The 17587-nt window shown below is 48.6% G+C and overlaps 2 protein-coding genes across 2 annotated transcripts in view; both read right to left on the bottom strand.

Annotated features, from left to right (window-relative positions):
• Nucleotides 1-16772, bottom strand: part of SKAP1 (src kinase associated phosphoprotein 1) — a 64396-nt gene extending 47624 nt beyond the window's left edge. Inside the window, exons 1-3 of the mRNA XM_050985509.1 lie at nucleotides 16735-16772; nucleotides 15878-15903; nucleotides 8793-8900 (exon numbers count right to left, since the gene is read on the bottom strand). Coding sequence (XP_050841466.1) covers nucleotides 8793-8900; nucleotides 15878-15903; nucleotides 16735-16772 — 172 coding nt within the window. The remainder of the gene's footprint in view (nucleotides 1-8792; nucleotides 8901-15877; nucleotides 15904-16734) is intronic.
• Nucleotides 1307-3289, bottom strand: LOC127060883 (cyclic nucleotide-gated cation channel beta-1-like). The gene has a single exon (XM_050985887.1). It carries the CDS (start codon nucleotides 3279-3281, stop codon nucleotides 1527-1529), a length of 1755 nt encoding a protein of 584 aa, XP_050841844.1. The 5' UTR covers nucleotides 3282-3289; the 3' UTR covers nucleotides 1307-1526.
• Nucleotides 16773-17587: the final 815 nt, after the last annotated feature.

A 17587-nucleotide genomic window follows, 5' to 3' on the forward strand; every position in this document is an offset into this window, starting at 1 on the left:
GCTGCTCCTCGTGGTGCCACTTCCCTCAGGGATGGAATTCCCAGGGGATCCATGGCTGCCCCACCCCTGGAATGGTCCCAGGCTGGGTTGGAGCAGCCTGGGATAACGGGAATTGTCCCCAGGTGGGACTGGAGGGGGTTTAATGCCCTTTCCTTTTTGTCCTTTCCCAAACCATTCCAGGGTTCTGGAATGCTCCCCTGACCCACCCCAAGCCCCTCCCTCCAGCTCCAGGTTTGCCAGGCCGTGATCCTGCCTGGCTCCAGGGGATCAGAGGGGAAAAAGCAGGAAAAACACGGAATTGAGGGAAGGAGGAGTGGGGGGCAGCCAGGACAGAGTGACCAGGACAGAGTGACCCTGCCAGGACAGACTGACCCTGCCAGGACAAACGGACACGGCCAGGCCGGGAGGGGCTGAGCCAGCTGATCCCAGCCTGGAATTTTCCCAGGAGTGGGAACAGGGAATTTTGGCACAGCAACGCTGATTTCCCCATGGCCGCAGCCCAAAAAACTCCCGTTTGTTTTGGGCAGAGACAGCAGAATTCCAAGAACATCCAGGGAGGACGGAGTGAGCCAGGGATTCAAGGAGAGGGCAACATTGAGGCAGGAGAATTCCCAGAGGGAATTCTGGAGCTGATATCCCACAGATATCCCACGTTCCCGACCCTCTGCCTTCCCCAGAAATCCTCTCTTGGCCCCAGGATGACCACGGGTGTCCCAAAGTCCCACCCTGTCCATGGGTGTCCAAAATTCCCATCCTGACCATGGGTGTCCCAAATTCCCACCCCATCCATGGGTGTCCCAAATTCCCACCCCATCCATGGGTACCCCAAATTCCCACCCTGGCCATGGGTGTCCCAAAATTCCCACCCAGTCCATGAGTACCCCACATTCCCATCCTGTCCATGAGTACCCCAAATTCCCACCCTTGCCATGGGTGTCCCACATTCCCATCCTGTCCACGGGTACCCCAAATTCCCACCCTGACCATGAGTATCCCACATTCCCACCCTGACCATGGATATCCCAAATTCCCACCCTGACCATGGGTACCCCACATTCCCAACCCCTCCATGGTCGGCTCTTCCCTCCCGGATCCACCTGCGGATCCGCCCCCGTCCCTTCCCGTTTATCCCATTCCAGCCCCGCTCCGGAATCGCCTTTCCCTTCCCCACCCAGCCGGGATAAAGGACGAGCAGGGAGGGCACGAAGACAAATCTCCCCCACGGAACATTCCAGACGGAATAAAACAATCCCAAATTTTATTTATTTCTTTTTTCCCCTTTTTGGGAAGGCGTGCGGGAGCAGGGAAGCGAGGAAATCTGGGAATGAGGGAGCGGCGCTGGCTCGGCCCCGATTCCAAACACACGCACGGACGAGCCTTGGGGGAATTGGGTGAACTTTTGAACCAGAGCTGCGCAGAGACAGAGCCGAGAGCCTGTTCCCACTTTAATAAACAATTCCCTCTTTTCTTTTTTTTTTTTTTCCTTTCTCTCTCTCTCATCTTTTTTTTTTTTTTTCCCCCCTCAATTAATTAAGGTTTGGGAAGGAAAAAAAAAAAAATGGCAGGAGAGGAGTAATGGAGCAGGCGGCGCGTTCCTTACAGATGGATCCTACCTTTGGCTGCTTATTAAATCTCTGCATGATTGCGCCGCAGAAAATTAATCGCATTGTTTTCCTTTTCCGAGGGCTCTGCAAACAGCTCGGGGAGCTGGGCCGGGCTCCCGCTCCCCCTTCCCGCCCGGCAAACACGGCCGGGAGCGCGGGGCCGAGCCGCCTCCACCCCCGGGGCTCTCGGCTGGGGGAGCCGCCAGGGCTCCGGGGCAAATTTGGGGTTTTCAGCTTGGGGTGAGGCAGGAGCTGGTGGAAAATTGGGAAAGGGTTGGGAGGAATGAGCGGGAGAGGGGAGGGATCCGGATCCCTGCAGGGTTGGGGATGGTGGAGATGGAGCTCAGAGCTGGGGGACTCCTCATCCTCATCCTCCTCTTCATCTTCATCCTCATCCTCATCCTCATCCTTATCCTCATCCTCATCCTCATCCTCATCCTTATCCTCAGCTGCCTTCTCTTTGTCCTCCTCCTCACTCTGATCCTCATCTTCCTCCTGATCCTGATCCTCACCCTCCTCATCCTCATCCTCATCCTCATCCTCATCCTCATCCTCATCCTCATCCTCCTCCTCATCCTCATCCTCCTCCTCATCCTCAACCTCATCCTCAGCTGTCTTCTCTTCATCCTCCTCCTCACTCTGATCCTGATCTTCCTCCTCATCCTCATCATCCTGATCCTGATCCTCACCCTCTTCCTCCTCATCCTCACCCTGATCCTCAACCTCTTCCTCATCCTCATCCTCCTCATCCTGATCCTGACCCTCCTCCTCCTCATCCTCATCCTCCTCCTCCTCCTCATCCTCACCCTGATCCTGATCTTCATCCTCACCTTGATCCTCATCCTGATCTTCGTCTTGATCCTGACCCTCAACCTCTTCCTCGTCATCCTCATCCTCATCCTCACCCTGATCCTGGTCTTCATCCTCACCTTGATCCTCATCTTCATCCTGATCCTCACTCTGATCCTGATCCTCAGCTGCCTCCTCCTCCTCCTCCTCCTCCTCCTCCTCCTCCTCCCTCCATCCCCAAAGGCCCCAGCACAGCCCCAGGGTCCCAGTTTGAGCCCCAGACTGGGATGGGATCAGGAGCCCCCCCAGGCCCTGGGTTGGATTGGGGTTCCCACAGTGGGGAGGAGGCTGAGCGCTCCCACAGCTGCTCCCGGCCTCTGGAATTTCCATCCAGGCCCTTTGGACCCCAAACCCGGGAAAACAAAGGGGCAGGGGTGGGACCCAGGGAAATCCCACCCCTGGGCAGGGACGGGCACGGCCCGGCCCAAAATAACCCCAGGAATTCCCCTGGGAATCCCCCGAGTCCAAACATGGGATCGAGGCCAGCTCTGGGATACGGGGGGAGCTGGGGGCAAAAAAAACATCAAAACCTCCCCGGGAACGACCCCAGCACCCCAAACCTTCCCAGCCGGCAGAACCCCGACTCCTCCGCCCCGACCCCGCAGCCGGGCCCATCCAGGGATGATCCACGGGTGATCCATGCATGATCCACACATGATCAATGGATGATCCATGGATGATCCAAGGATGATCCACAGATGATCCAGGGATGATCCACGCATGATCAATGGATGATCCAGGGATGATCCACGGGTGAGCAATGGATGATCCACAGGTGATCCACGGGTGATCAATGGATGATCCAGGGATGATCCAGGGATGATTCATGGATTATCCTCAGCTGATCCATGGATGATCAATGGATGATCCATGGATTATCCTCGGCTGATCCATGGATTATCCTTGGCTGATCCATAGATTATCCTCAGCTGATCCATGGATTATCCTCAGTTGATCCATGGATTATCCTCAGTTGATCCATGGATTGTCCTCAGATGATCCATGGATTATCCTCAGATGATCCATGGATTATCCTCAGATGATCCATGGATTATCCTCGGCTGATCCATGGATTATCCTCGGCTGATCCATGGATTATCCTCGGCTGATCCATGGATTATCCTCAGTTGATCCATGGATTATCCTCAGATGATCCATGGATTATCCTCAGATGATCCATGGATTATCCTCAGCTGATCCATGGATTATCCTCTGCTGATCCACAGCTGATCAATGGATAATCAATGGATGATCCATGGATTTTCCTTGTCTGATCCATGGATTATCCTCGGCTGACCATGGCTCATCCATGGATGATCCCTGGCTGATCCAGGGCCGATCCAGGGATGCTCCGGGGCCGCCGTTGCCATGGCGCCAAGGTGACCCCCTCGGAGCCGCGGCCGCACCAGCCGGGGGCAGCGGGGTCAGCGCGCGACCGCTCCGACCCCCGGGGTGAAAAGTTCAGGCATCCCAGGAAAAACCAACACGGCCCCGGCGCGGCCGCGGCCCCGATTTATTTCCATTCCCAGCAAGCCGAGCGTGGCAAATCCGCAGAATTCCCATTGAGCCCCGCCGGGATCCGGGGCCCGCTGGACGCCACCAGATGTCCCGGGGAGCGGGGGCGGGGCTGCCGGGAAGGTTATTGATAATCTGATTATTAATTGATAATCAAAATCCCCAAATCCCTTCTGCTCTTCCAGCTCGGCTTTAAAATCCCGGCTTTTAATTCCTGGCCCTCCCTCTGGAATTTCGGGGGGTTCTGCCAGGGTGGGGATTTGGGAGGATCATGAGAATGGCCGATGGCCCCGAGGTGTTCCCGGGATGGATCCCGTTCCCAGCCCGGGCTGGAATTTCCACCCTCCCCGAGCTCTCCTGGAGCTCCCACCTCGGCAGGAGCTGCCACGAGGTGGCCACGAGGTGGCTCCTGGAGCCCTTGAAGAAAGTCCGGAATATTCCGGGGGGAGAAGGGGAATTGCGGCGCGGGGGGTGGGATGAGGCAACGCCGCCAAGCCGGGCCTGGGGGGCAAAAATTCCTCTTTTTTTGGGGGATGGTGGGCGGGGAAAGCAAGAAATTTGGGATGGGATGTATAATATTTTTAAATGCCCAGAATTCCCTGGAAAAAGGGGATTTTTGTGGCTGTTTTTTAAGGGAATGTGGAGGGGAAAAGGAGGAAATTTGGGATATTATATATAAAATGTAAAATTAAAAAAAAACAACTAAAATTTCGTGAAAAAAGGGGATTTTTGTGGCTGTTTTTAAAGGACAGTGGAGGGGAAAAGCAGGAAATCTGGGATATTATATATAAAATGTAAAATTAAAAAAAAACAACTAAAATTTCGTGAAAAAAGGGGATTTTTGTGGCTGTTTTTTAAGGGACAGTGGAGGGGAAAAGCAGGAAATCTGGGATATTATATATAAAATATAAAATTAAAAAACCAACCAAAATTCTGTGAAAAAGGGGATTTTTGTGGCTATTTTTAAGGGATGGTGGAGGGGAAAAGCAGAAAATTTGGGATATCATAAATAAATATTAAATATCATAAATAAATATTAAAGAATAAACAGGAGCCAAAATTCCACGGAGGAAAGGAGGATGGGAGAGGGAAAAGCAGGAAATCTGGGATATTATATAAAAATTGTCTTTTAAAAAAGCTGCCCCAAATTCCCTGGAAAATGGGAATTTTGTGCTTTTTGAGGGGTGAGGGGAGGGGCAAGCTGGGGATGGGAAGGAAAAGCCGGATCCTAAACTTGACCCGGCCCTGATCCCATCCCGGGATTCTTTTCCCGGCCTTGGCTGTTGCCAGGCTCTGGCTCAGGGATTGGGGTCAGGGTTTGATCCTTTTATCCCAACTTTAATCCCAAAATCAAATGAAAATTTCCATTTTCCGGAGTATTTTTCCCCAGGGGACGAGGGGATTCTTCCCCTCAAAGCGAATGGAATTCTTCAGGAATTGCCACCAAGAAATTCCCAAACGGCACCAAATCCTCGATTTCCCTGCAGCAGAAACTCAGGGAGGGGGCGAAACGAAGGAAATAAAAACTCAAAAAAAAAACCCCCAAAACCCAGCTTAAAATCATTAAAAATGAATTAAAAATGAATTAAAAATGAATTAAAAATGAGCGAGGCCACCCCAGGCCAGGGAAAATCCCAGGATTTTCCTGGGGAGGGACAAAAATTCCCGAGGAATTCCCCCGAAGCGGCCCCAGACAAAGGCCCGGGTGATAAATGGGGGGTTGGGGTTAGGCCGGGGTTTAGGCCCGGTTTTATCTGAGCCGGGTAAACAGCTCATTAATCCCGAGACTAAATGAGGTGGGAATGCAAATATGGGGGGAGAAGGGCAGGGGAGAGGGGGGGAAGGAAAAGGGGGGAGGAAAAAATGGGATTTGGGGTCCGGGAGAGGGAAAATCCAACTGGGATTGGTGTCTGTGGGGTGGGGGGAAAATGGGATTGGTTTTATTGGGATGGGAAATAATTCAGGGGGTTTGAAGGGTTTTTAAAGATTTTAAAGGGTTTTGAAGGGTTTAGAGGGTTTTGAAGGATTTTTAAAGATTTTAAAAGGTTTTTCAGAGTTTTAGAGGGTTTTGAAGGATTTTAAAAAGTTTTAAAGGGCTTTGAAGTTTTTCGAAGGATTTGAGAGAGTTTTGAATTTCTTTAAAGGGTTTGGAAGGGGTTTTAAGGGTTTTAGAAGGTTTTGAAGGATTTTAGGGAGTTTTAAAGGGTTTTAGGAGGTTTTGAAGGGTTTCAGGGAGTTCTGAACCACTTCCAATGATATTTTTTAAGGTTTGGAAGGGTTTAAATCATCAATTCCAACCCCAAATCATCAATCCCAACCCCAAATCATCAGTTCTGACCCCAAATCAGCAATCCTGACCCCAAATCACCAATCCCGACCCCAAATCACCAATCCCGACCCCAAATCATCAGTTCTGACCCCAAATCATCAATCCCGACCCCAAATCATCAATCCTGACCCCAAATCAGCAATTCTGACCCCAAATCACCAATCCCGACCCCAAATCATCAATCCTGACCCCAAATCACCAATCCCGACACCAAATTAGCAATCCAGACCCCAAATTAGCAATCCAGACCCCAAATCACCAATCCCGACCCCAAATCACCAATCCCGACCCCAAATCATCAATCCCGAGCCCAAATCATCAATCCTGACCCCAAATCACCAATCCCGACCCCAAATCATCAATCCTGACCCCAAATCATCAATCCTGACCCCAAATCATCAATCCCGACCCCAAATCATCAATCCTGACCCCAAATAACCAATCCCGACCCCAAATCATCAATCCTGACCCCAAATCATCAATTCCGACCCCAAATCAGCAATCCCAACCCCAAATCACCAATCCTGACCCCAAATGAGTCCCGGTGGATGGGATTTGTCTGTGGGGTGGGATCGGTTTCTCTGGAATGTGTTTGTGGGATCGGTTTGTCTGGGATGAGTTTGCAGGAGGATTTGGGGTTTGGGGCAGGATTTGGGGGCTGGGTTGGGTTCTTGGATGGGGTTTGGGGATACAATGAGAAGAAGAAGGTGCGTGATCCTGGCCTGGCACGTTCCCAAAGCCCGATCCCGATCCCAAAGCCCGATCCCGATCCCAAAGCCCGATCCCGATCCCAAAGCCCGATCCCAATGCGCGCTCCCGACCCCGCGCGTTCCCGGCCGCCCCCACACGGGGGCGCTGCAGAATTCCGGAGCCGCCGCCGAGCCCGGAGAGACCGCGGGACCCCAAATAAACCCTAAATACACCAAATAACCCCAAATAAACCCAAATAAACCTTAAATACACCAAATAACCCCAAATGAACCCGAAATACACCAAATAGCCCCAAATGAACCCTAAATACACCAAATAACCCCAAATAAACCCTAAAGACACCGAATAACCCCAAATGAACCCAAATAAACCTTAAATACACCAAATAGCCCCAAATGAACCCTAAATACATCAAATAATCCCAAATAAAGCCTAAAACCACGACATAACCCCAAATAAACCCTAAATACATCAAATAACCCCAAATGAACCCTAAAAACACCAAATAACCCCAAATGAACCCTAAAAACATCAAATAACCCCAAATGAACCCTAAAAACATCAAATAACCCCAAACAGACCATCAAATCACCAAAATAACCCAAATTAGACCCTAAAAACACCAAATAACCCCAAATAAACCATAAAACCACCAGATAACCCCAAACAGACCCTAAATACACCAAATAACCCCAAATAAATCCTAAAGACATCACTGAGTGACCCCAAATCATACAAACAACCCCAAACCATGGAAACAACACCAAACAGCCCCTGACAGACACAGAGGGACCCCCCCAGACACACGGACACCCTAAATATTCCCTGACAGCCCCAAAAATCCACTGGCACCCCCAAATATCCATGGAAGGCCCCAAAATCCCCCAGGACACCCCAAAATTCTCTGAGAATCCCAAAATCCCCCAGGACACACGGACACACCCCAATATTCACTGAGCAACCGGAATAAGGGAATGTCCAAAGGGATCGATCAATATCCAAAGGGATCGATCAATAACCAAAGGGATCGATCAAAATCCCAAGGGATCAATCAAAATCCCAAGGGATCGATCAAAATCCCAAGGGATCAATCAATATCCAATAGGATCAATCAATAACCAAAGGGATCGATCAATATCCAAAGGGATCGATCAATATCCAAAGGGATCGATCAATATCCCAAGGGATCGATCAATATCCAATGGGATCAATCAATATCCCAAGGGATCGATTCCCTGGAGGAATCCCAGCCAGGACGATCCCATCCCAGGGGATTTTCCCCAATCCAAAATCCTCCTCCTCCAAAATTCCCGGGATTTTGGGGGACTCCATCCCAAATCCAACCTGATCCCATGAATTCCGGGATTTTGGGGGACTCCATCCCGAATCCAACCTGATCCCGTGAAATTCCCGGGATTTTGGGGGACTCCATCCCAAATCCAACCTGATCCCGTGAAATTCCCGGGATTTGATAAAGTTGGGAATTGAGGAAGGTGGGAAAAGCCGCCCGATCCATCCCAACGGAAGCAGCAGCAGGGTCAGCAAGGAACACCTGGAATTTCAGGAATATTCTCCAGGATTTTCAGGTTTAGTGGGAATGATGAAACCCCAAATCCCCTCCCAAATTCCGGGATGGAATTTCCGGGCGGAAATCCGAAGGATTCCGGGTTTCTCTCGGACCTTCTCCAGCAGAGAAAACCCCCAGAACTCCAGGAAACTCCGGTGACATTCCCGCATTCCCAGAGGGTTTTCCAGAGCGGAATTCCCAAGGAATCAGCACTCACCCTGCTCCGGGAATTCCGGGGGGAACGGGGCCGGAGGAAGCCGGGAAGGGCCGGAATTCCAGCCGGGATTTTCCTGGGAGCCGTCGTGCCCGTCCTGCTCGTCCCCCCCTGCGGAGAGGAGAGGCTGAATTTTGGGAATTTCGGGGAATTTCAGAATTCCTAACCCCAAACATCCCAGTTCCCTCCAAAACCCAAAGAGATTTTTGGGGGATTTCAGGGGTTTTAGGGTGGAGGAGGGGAATTCCTGCTGGAAAAAGCCGGGAATGCCGAAATTCCAGAGGCAAATCCGAATCCTCCTCCCTGCCCTGAAATCCAGGTGGAAAAGGTTTGCACTAAAATGGGGAAATTCCTGGGATTTGGGGGAAAAAGGGCTCGGCAATCCCTCAGGAGAGAGGGGGAAAGGGTAAAACCTGGAATTCCTACAAAAATTTATGGGGAAAAGGGTAAAAACCTGGATTTCCTATAAAAATTTACGGGGAAAAGGGTAAAACCTCGATTTCCTATAAAAATTTACAGGGAAAAGGATAAAACCTGGATTTCCTATAAAAATTTACAGGGAAAAGGGTAAAACCTGGAATTCCTATAAAAATTTATGGGGGAAAGGGTAAAAACCTGGATTTCCTATATAAATTTACAGGCAAAAGGGTAAAACCCGGATTTCCTATAAAAATTTATAGGGGAAAGGATAAAAACATGAATTTCCTATAAAAATTCACAGGGAAAAGGGTAAAAACTTGAATTTTCTATATAAATTTATAGGGAAAAGGATAAAACCCTGGATTTCCTATAAAAATTTACAAGGAAATGGATAAAAACATGAATTTCCTATAAAAATTTACAGGGAAAGGGATAAAAACCTGGATTTCCTATAAAAATTTATAGGGAAAAGGGTAAAACTGTGAATTTTCTGTATAAATTTACAGGGAAAAGGGTAAAACTGTGAATTTTCCATATAAATTTTCAGGGAAAAGGATAAAAACTTGGATTTTCCATATAAATTTTTAGGGAAAAGGATAAAAACCTGGATTTTCCATATAAATTTTCAGGGAAAAGGGTAAAAGCCTGGATTTCCTCCAAACCAACCCCCCCAGCCCCGGGTGTTGATGGGATCTTTCCTCTCCTGAAATGATCCCGCTGTTGAATTTTCCAGGGAATTTTCCCCTCTCTGGGGTTTTCTGGAGAGGCCGCTCAGCGCCAGGTGCACAAAAACCCCGCGGCCACAAAAGGTTCTTAATCGGACACGGAAAGGTTTTTAATTCAATGTTTAAAGGGTTTTAATTCAATGTTTGGAGGGTTTTAATTCGATGTTTGGAGGGTTTTAATTCGATGTTTGGAGGGTTTTAATTCAATGTTTAAAGGGTTTTAATTCAATATTTGCTCAGGTCGGGGCTGGGAAGGGAGCGGGGGCAGCTGCTCCTCACTCAGCGCCCTCCAAACAGCTCCGGGAAGGAATTCCAGCTGCTCCTCCCGCCCTTCCCAAAGCGGGCTGAGGGAATAAAATGATCCAAAACCAACAATTCCCATTTTTAGGGGAAAAAATTGGAATAGTAAAATTAAAAAAAAAGAAGTGGGATGGTAAAAAGATCCAGCAAAAAATTCCCATTTTTGGGGTGGTTCCAGGCGCTGCTCAAACCCCTGGGAACGGAGCTGCTGCCTTGCCCTTCACTGCAGGAATATTCTGGAATGTTCTGGAATATTCTGGAATATTCTGGAATATTCCTTCAGGAGCAAAGGGGTTTCTTCAGGCCCAGGTGTGGGGATTTTTTTGGGATAAGGAGCAAAAAAATAACCAAAATCTTTTCCAGAGGCTTCTTGGGAAGAGAAGCAAAGCTCCAAGTGGGAAAATTCCCAGCTGTGGGATATCCAGGGCTGCTATTGCCATAAACTGGAAATTTTCAGGGTGGGAAACTGGGAATTCCCAAAATCCCCCAAATCAAGAATGATCCAGCCTCAATAATTCCCATTTTTGGGGTGGATCCAGGCGCTGCTCAAATCCCTGGGAACGGAGCCGCTTCCTTCTCCCTCGCACCGGGAATATTCCGGAATGTTCTGGAAGGTTCCTTCAGGAGCCAGCCCAGATCCCCCCAGCCCTCTCTCCCTACAAACCCACTCCCGTCGTTTTTCCACTTGGATTGGCGTCCCGAGGATTTCTCGTGCTTTTAATCCACTTTTTCCATTAAAAAAAATCAAAAATTCCTGATTTGCTGCTTCCCGTGGAGGGCCAAAAGCAGGGAATTAATGAATCCCAGGGAAATCCAAACAATTTCCACGGATGGCAGGAAAAACCCTTCATTTCCCGCCGCTTTTTATGGGAACTGCAATTAAATTTCCTTGGCTCGATCGGGTGCCCGGAGCTTCATTAAACATCTCTTAAATCCCGGGAAAAATCAGTGCCAGGAGAGCTCCGGGGGGGATTGGATGAGTGGAAGTGAAATCCTCATTTTTTTTACATTAAAATCCCAATTTTTTACCTTAAAAATCCGAATTTTTTTGCCTTCAAAGCGGATTTTTCCGTTCCATCCATCCCTGGTTTACCCCACCCCAATCATCCCAAAAAATCCCAGATTAAAAAATCCCACATCACCCAAATGGCTCCACCACAGTTTGGGGGTTTTTTGGGATGCGATCCCACCCAGAAATCCCAGAAATTCCTCCCCATATCCACAAAGAGCCGATTCCCCAAATTCCTCAAATTCCCCAAATTCCCCAAATTCCCCAAATTTCCCAAATCCCCCCCAGAGCTCTCAGACCCTGAATCCTCTCCCAGCCCCATTTTCCCCCCTCATTCCAATTTTTGGGGTTTTTTGTTAATTCCATGCAACCAAGCGAATTCCCGGCGCCCTAAAAAAGGGGAAAAATCTTTGGGATGGAGGCTTTTTTGGGATTTTTTTGGGATTTTTTTGGGATGAAGCTGCCGGAGCTTGCAGTGAGTGCCGGCGCCCAGCAGGTCGGGCTGCAAGGCAGCGGCAGCCGGGAAAACGCCGCCGGAATTTCGCTGCCGTCCCCTCCCCCAGGCACGGGAAAAAAACATGGAATTCCTTGGGAATATCCCAAACCGGCCAGGAATGACCCCAGGAAAGGATAAAATTCCTTGGGAATATCCCAAACCAGCCAGGAATGACCCCAGGAAAGGATAAAATTCCTTGGGAATATCCCAAACCAGCCAGGAATGACCCCAGGAAAGGAAAAAATTCCTTGGGAATACCCAAATTCTGGGAATTCCTTGGGAATACCCAAAACCAGCCAGGAATAATCCCAAGAAAGGATAAAGCCGTGGAATCCATGAAATTTCTTGGGAATACTCCAAACCAGTGAGGAATAACCCCAAGAAGGGATAAAATTCCTTGGGAATATCCAAAACCGGCCAGAATGACCCCAGGAAAGGATAAAATTCCTTGGGAATACCCCAAACCAGCCAGGAATAATCCCAGGAAAGGATAAAATTCCTTGGGAATACCCAAAACCGGCCAGGAATGACCCCAGGAAAGGAAAAAATTCCTTGGGAATACCCAAACCAGCCAGGAATGACCCCAGGAAAGGATAAAACCATGGAATTCCTTGGGAATACCCAAAACCAGAATTATTTTGTTAATTCTGGCATCTCCCAAACCCAGGGGCCTCACAAGGCCTCCGACCAAAATGATTGGACGGAACGGGTAATAATTAATTAATAATTCTAGAAAACTCCAAGTGCAGCTGGGAAATAATTAATTAGTAATTCGGCAGAATTCCGGGCTAATAATTAATTAATAATTCTGCAGAGGGGGCAATAATGAATAAATAGTTCTACACTGAATTAATAAGTCTATATATAAAGAACATATATAGAATATATATTTTAATATAAAAATAAATATAATTTATAGCATATGTATAATGTTTGTATTATATAATCTATATTTATAATTTAGATATTATACAAAATATAGATATCACATATTTTTATTGTATATAAAAGTAGATATAATAGAACTTTTTATATAATTTAAATGTCTCTATTATGTGTATTCTATAGGATAGAGAACGAATCTAATCTATAGAATTCTAAAACTAATTTTGTTTTGACATCTCCGGGGCCGGAGTTTCGCTGTTTATCCCCGGGGGAATTCCAGGGCCGGAGATTTGAGCAGCGCCTTCCAAACCTCGTCACTCCCGAAGGTTTTTTCCTGCTTTTCCCCAAACACTTCATAAATCTGAGCCGGATTTGGGAGCTTGAGCCCAGCCCAGCGGAGCCGGAGCCTCCCGGCATCAGCCAAAAAGGGATTTTTATAAATAAAACTTCCTAAAATCACCCAGCACTCCATCAATTCCCGGACACTCCGGCTCGGCTTCAAAGGGAATCTTTGCAGCAAAAAAAAAAAGGGAATTTTGGGGTTTTTTTTTTGTTGGTTTAATGATTTGCTACTTGGCCTTGTCATAACTACAGGGAGCAAAAAGGCGGCGGAGGGAAAAGGGTCGGGGAAACGCGAGGTTCCGGCTGGCAGGCGGCTGCACCTCCCTGGATTTGGGGTTTTAGAGGGAAAAAAGGGTTGGAAATATCTGGGTTTGGGGTTTTTTGGGATGATTTTCCTGCAGGGAGAGGACAGGGATGGGTGTGGTGGCGGCTCCGCCACAATCCAGCGGGATGGAGTTTTGTTCAGAGACAGAGTGGGAAAAAAGGATCAGAAAATGGATAAAAGGGAGATTAAACCATCCCACAAAATGATCCCAAAAAAGTTACACCAAAAAATTGATGAAAATATCACCTAAACCTGGCCTACTACAAGGTGAGGCCTACTGAGGCCTACTCAGGCCTACTCAGGCCTACTCAGGCCTAAGGGCCTACTCCGATTTTCTCGTTGTTAATGAACCCTTTTAATTAACAAAGCCCCCAATTATTAAATGACAATCCATCCAATTTCTATTGGCCATTCCTGTCTCCAGAGGTTGGAATTTTCTGGGGTTAAGGCACGGAGCTGGGACCAGCAGGAGTTCTGGGTCCAACCCCTGCCAACGCACATTTTTGAGCCTCCATGTTCCCAAAATTTCATAAAAATGGAGGAGCCATCCTCCCTCTCCTGGATGTTTTGGCTGCTCCTGAATATTTTAAGGAATTCTGCAGTTCAGGGAAAACCATATGGGATGAATTTTGGAGAGAAAATAAAAGCGTCGTCGTCATCCTCTCCGCGCAAATAAATTTGGGGTTGTCCCTCTCTTCCTGCTGGGTTTATTTTTCACAAAATAAAGGGCAAAGTCATCGCTTTCCAAGGGCTCCTTCCAACCCAAACCATTCCCAGATTCCCTGAGTTTTGGATGCTCAGGAGCTCGGGTGACTCCATAACCTCTCCTCGAAGTCCCTCGGAGATGGGAAATGTGGCGCTGGAATTTCCCACGTTCCCGATTTCCCTGGCGTTCCCTGAGCTCTCCAAGGATTCCTTCCCACCAAAATTCCCAGTGGGAGCAGCAGGAATTGGGAGCCAGCTGGGCGCTCCTTTCCAAACCCCTTCCCGCTCCCACATCCCGATTTTCCAACTCTTCCTTCAGCTTCCGGCTCCATCAAAAGAATATTCCAAGGAACAAAAGGCTCCCTCCTCCTCCACCCTTGAAATTCCAGAAACTTTCCAGGTTTAAAAACCTCATCTGGAGCCTTGGATGCGCTCGGATCTTCCCTCCCCTCCCAATTTTTTCTTCATTTTCCGCCCAGCTGTCCCTCGGACTTTTCCAAAGGTGCCAGATGCCGGATTCAGGGGGAAAACAATGCCTGGGAAGCAATCCCGGCCCCGAGGCTCTGACTGGAACGGGATCAGGCCGCTCCCGGCGGGAATTGCCGGGCTGCCGCGCTCCCGGCGGGAATTGCGGGCTGCCGCGCTCCCGGCGGGAATTGCGAGGCTGCCGCGCTCCCGGCGGGAATTGCGAGGCTGCCGCGCTCCCGGCGGGAATTGCCGGGCTGCCGCGCTCCCGGCCTCTCCAGGAGGGGCTGGGAGGGAGCCCCGAGCCGGGAGGGGAGCCCTGGAATTTGTTCTGGGGAAAGGAGGGATCCGAGGAGCCGGAATGCTGGGAATGGGCTGAATTCCTGGAATAAAGGATGGGATAGACTGGAATGCTGGGAATGGGCTGAATTCCTGGAATAAAGGATGGGATAGACTGGAATGCTGGGAATGGGCTGAATTCCTGGAATAAAGGATGGATAGACTGGAATGCTGGGAATGGGCTGAATTCCTGGAATAAAGGATGGCATAGACTGGAATGCTGGGAATGGGATGAATTCCTGGAATAAAGGATGGGATAGACTGGAATGCTGGGAATGGGCTGAATTCCTGGAGGAAAGGGTTGGAATGCTGGGAATGGATTTATTCCAGGAGGAAAGGAAGGACTGGTGGAGTTGGAATGCTGGGAATGGGTTGATTTCCCAAAGGAAAAAAATGGTTTGGAGGAGTTGGAAGGCCAGGAAGGGAATTTGTTCCTGGAATAGAGAAGTTGGAATGCCAGGAAGGAATTTTATTCCTGGAATTAAAGGATTGGAGGAGTTGGAATGCCAGGGAGGGAATTTTATTCCTGGAATTAAAGGATTGGAGGAGTTGGAATGCCAGGAGAGGATTTTATTCCTGGAATTAAAGGATTGGAGGAGTGGGATGGGAATTCCTGGAATTAAAGGATTGGAGGAGTTGGAATGCCAGGAAGGGATTTTATTCCTGGAATTAAAGGATTGGAGGAGTTGGAATGCCAGGAAGGAATTTTATTCCTGGAATTAAAGGATTGGAGGAGTTGGAATGCCAGGAGAGGATTTTATTCCTGGAATTAAAGGATTGGAGGAGTTGGAATGCCAGGAGGGGATTTTATTCCAGTTGCTCCCACCTCGGTGGGACTCCAGGAGATCCCCATGGATCCCAACCATTCCCGAATTCCTGGAGTTTCTGGAGAACCTCCCGGCCTGGGAATCGATGCCGGAGCCCCAGAAGTTGTGGGATTTGCTCTCTGGGATGGGATTCCCGCTGTGGAATTTTCCCTGTCCCAAGAGCTGCCCCCCCACATCCCTAAAATCTCGTTTTCCTGGGAATGTGGCCCAGGGGACGTCCCCCAGCCCAACCCTTCCCAGCTGGACTCACCTCGGGACGGGAATTCCAGGTGGTACCTGAGAAACCAAAGGGAAGAAGAGCCATCAAATCCCAGATTTCCTCAAGGATTATCCCAGCCTGAGGAACTGGGGATGGATGGGAGAATGTGGGAACCCAGGGAATGGGGGAAACAGGGAATTCCAGGAGGGATTGGGATGGGCCAGCCCTGGAGAATCCCCGGGCGGGATTTAAGGCCCTTCCCAACCCTAATTCCATGGATTTCCATCCCTTGGATCCTTCTCCAAACACAACAATTCCCCCCTCAAACCCTTTAAAAGGCCCTTCCAAGCCCAAAATATTCCAGGATTTTCACTGAGCTCCTTCCCAGCAGGTGGAGGGCGATCCACGCTCTGCCCGTTTGGGAATCCCACCGGGGATTGGGAATAAATCCCAAAGTGCCCATTCCAAGATGAGCTCCGGTGGCAGGGAGAAAATTTCCCGGGATATTGGGTTGGGAAGAGCCTTTTGGAGGAAAAATTGGGAATTTTTTGGGATGTTTTTGGGGGCTGGTTCCCCAATTCCTCCAGGAATTTTTTCTCCACCCCGTGGCTGCTCCACTTTATCCCAAAATCCCCAAATCCAGCCCGGCACGAGGGCAGCAGGAAAAGCACCTCCACCTTTTTATTCCTTTTTTTTTATCCTTAAATCCCAACATTTCCACGGAAAATCCCAATTCTCCAACATTTAGGCAGGAAAACATCGGCTCTAAGAGGTCCCTGCCTTCCCCCATTCCCAAAAATTCCAACATTCCCAAAATCCGGGATTTTTTTGCCTCCTGGACAAAGAAGAGCAGCAAAAATCCCTTTTTTTTTGGTTTTTTTCTCTTTTTTTTTTCCGGGAATTTTTGCCTCAGGAGCTTTTCCCGGCCACGTTTTAGCGCCAACATTTCCCGAACGATTTTCTGTCACTCGCAATTCCCGCTCGGTGAAAGCGCCGGGGCTTTGTTCCCGACCTCTGTCATTTTTAATCCCAGGAAATGGCCTAAAAAAAAAAACTGGGAAAATTGAGTTCCCTTCCCTCCCGGAGGCCGATGGAAAAGGCCAAAAGGAGCTCGGGTTTTCCTGCTTTTTTTCCTCATTTTTTTAAGGATAAAAATGCAGCCCCAAAAATAAAAAAAAAATCTGATTTTAAATCGAGGGTTTGGGTTTGATTCCGTGGTTGGGTCATTTTTTACTCTGGGAAGGAAAAATTTGGGATAAAATGGAATTAGGGGTTGAGGGGGGAGAGGGATTTTGGGAATGGGGAAGAGTCATGAGCTCATTTCTGCCACCAGGAATCTCAGGTAAATCCCATAAGTGCCGGATTTTGGGAGCCCTTGCATTTCCAGAAAGTTCCCCCACGGAATTTCACCCTTTTTCCCAACATTTTCCCTGAATTTGGAATTTCCCCCACCCCTTCCTGCAAAATACTTCACCCCAAATCTTATTTTCTCCATTTTTCCAATCTATTCTTGGATTTTTGGGCCTGCAACGCCCCAAAAATGCAAAAATTTGGGTTCAGTGGGATTTGGGCAGCTGGAAAATCCCCAACCCCAAACTCTCCCAGCAGGATCCATCAAATCCAGCTTGCTCCCAATCAAATTCCCAGTTTTTCCTCATTAATGAATGAAATATTCCCAAGGGATGGGGTGGAATGGAACCTTTGGAGCCAGGATTGGAATGGCTGGGAAAATAAATTTATTTATTTAAAAAATAAATAAAA

The sequence above is a fragment of the Serinus canaria genome, chromosome 27, assembly GCF_022539315.1.
Source record: "Serinus canaria isolate serCan28SL12 chromosome 27, serCan2020, whole genome shotgun sequence".
In the NCBI taxonomy this organism is placed as follows: domain Eukaryota; kingdom Metazoa; phylum Chordata; class Aves; order Passeriformes; family Fringillidae; genus Serinus; species Serinus canaria.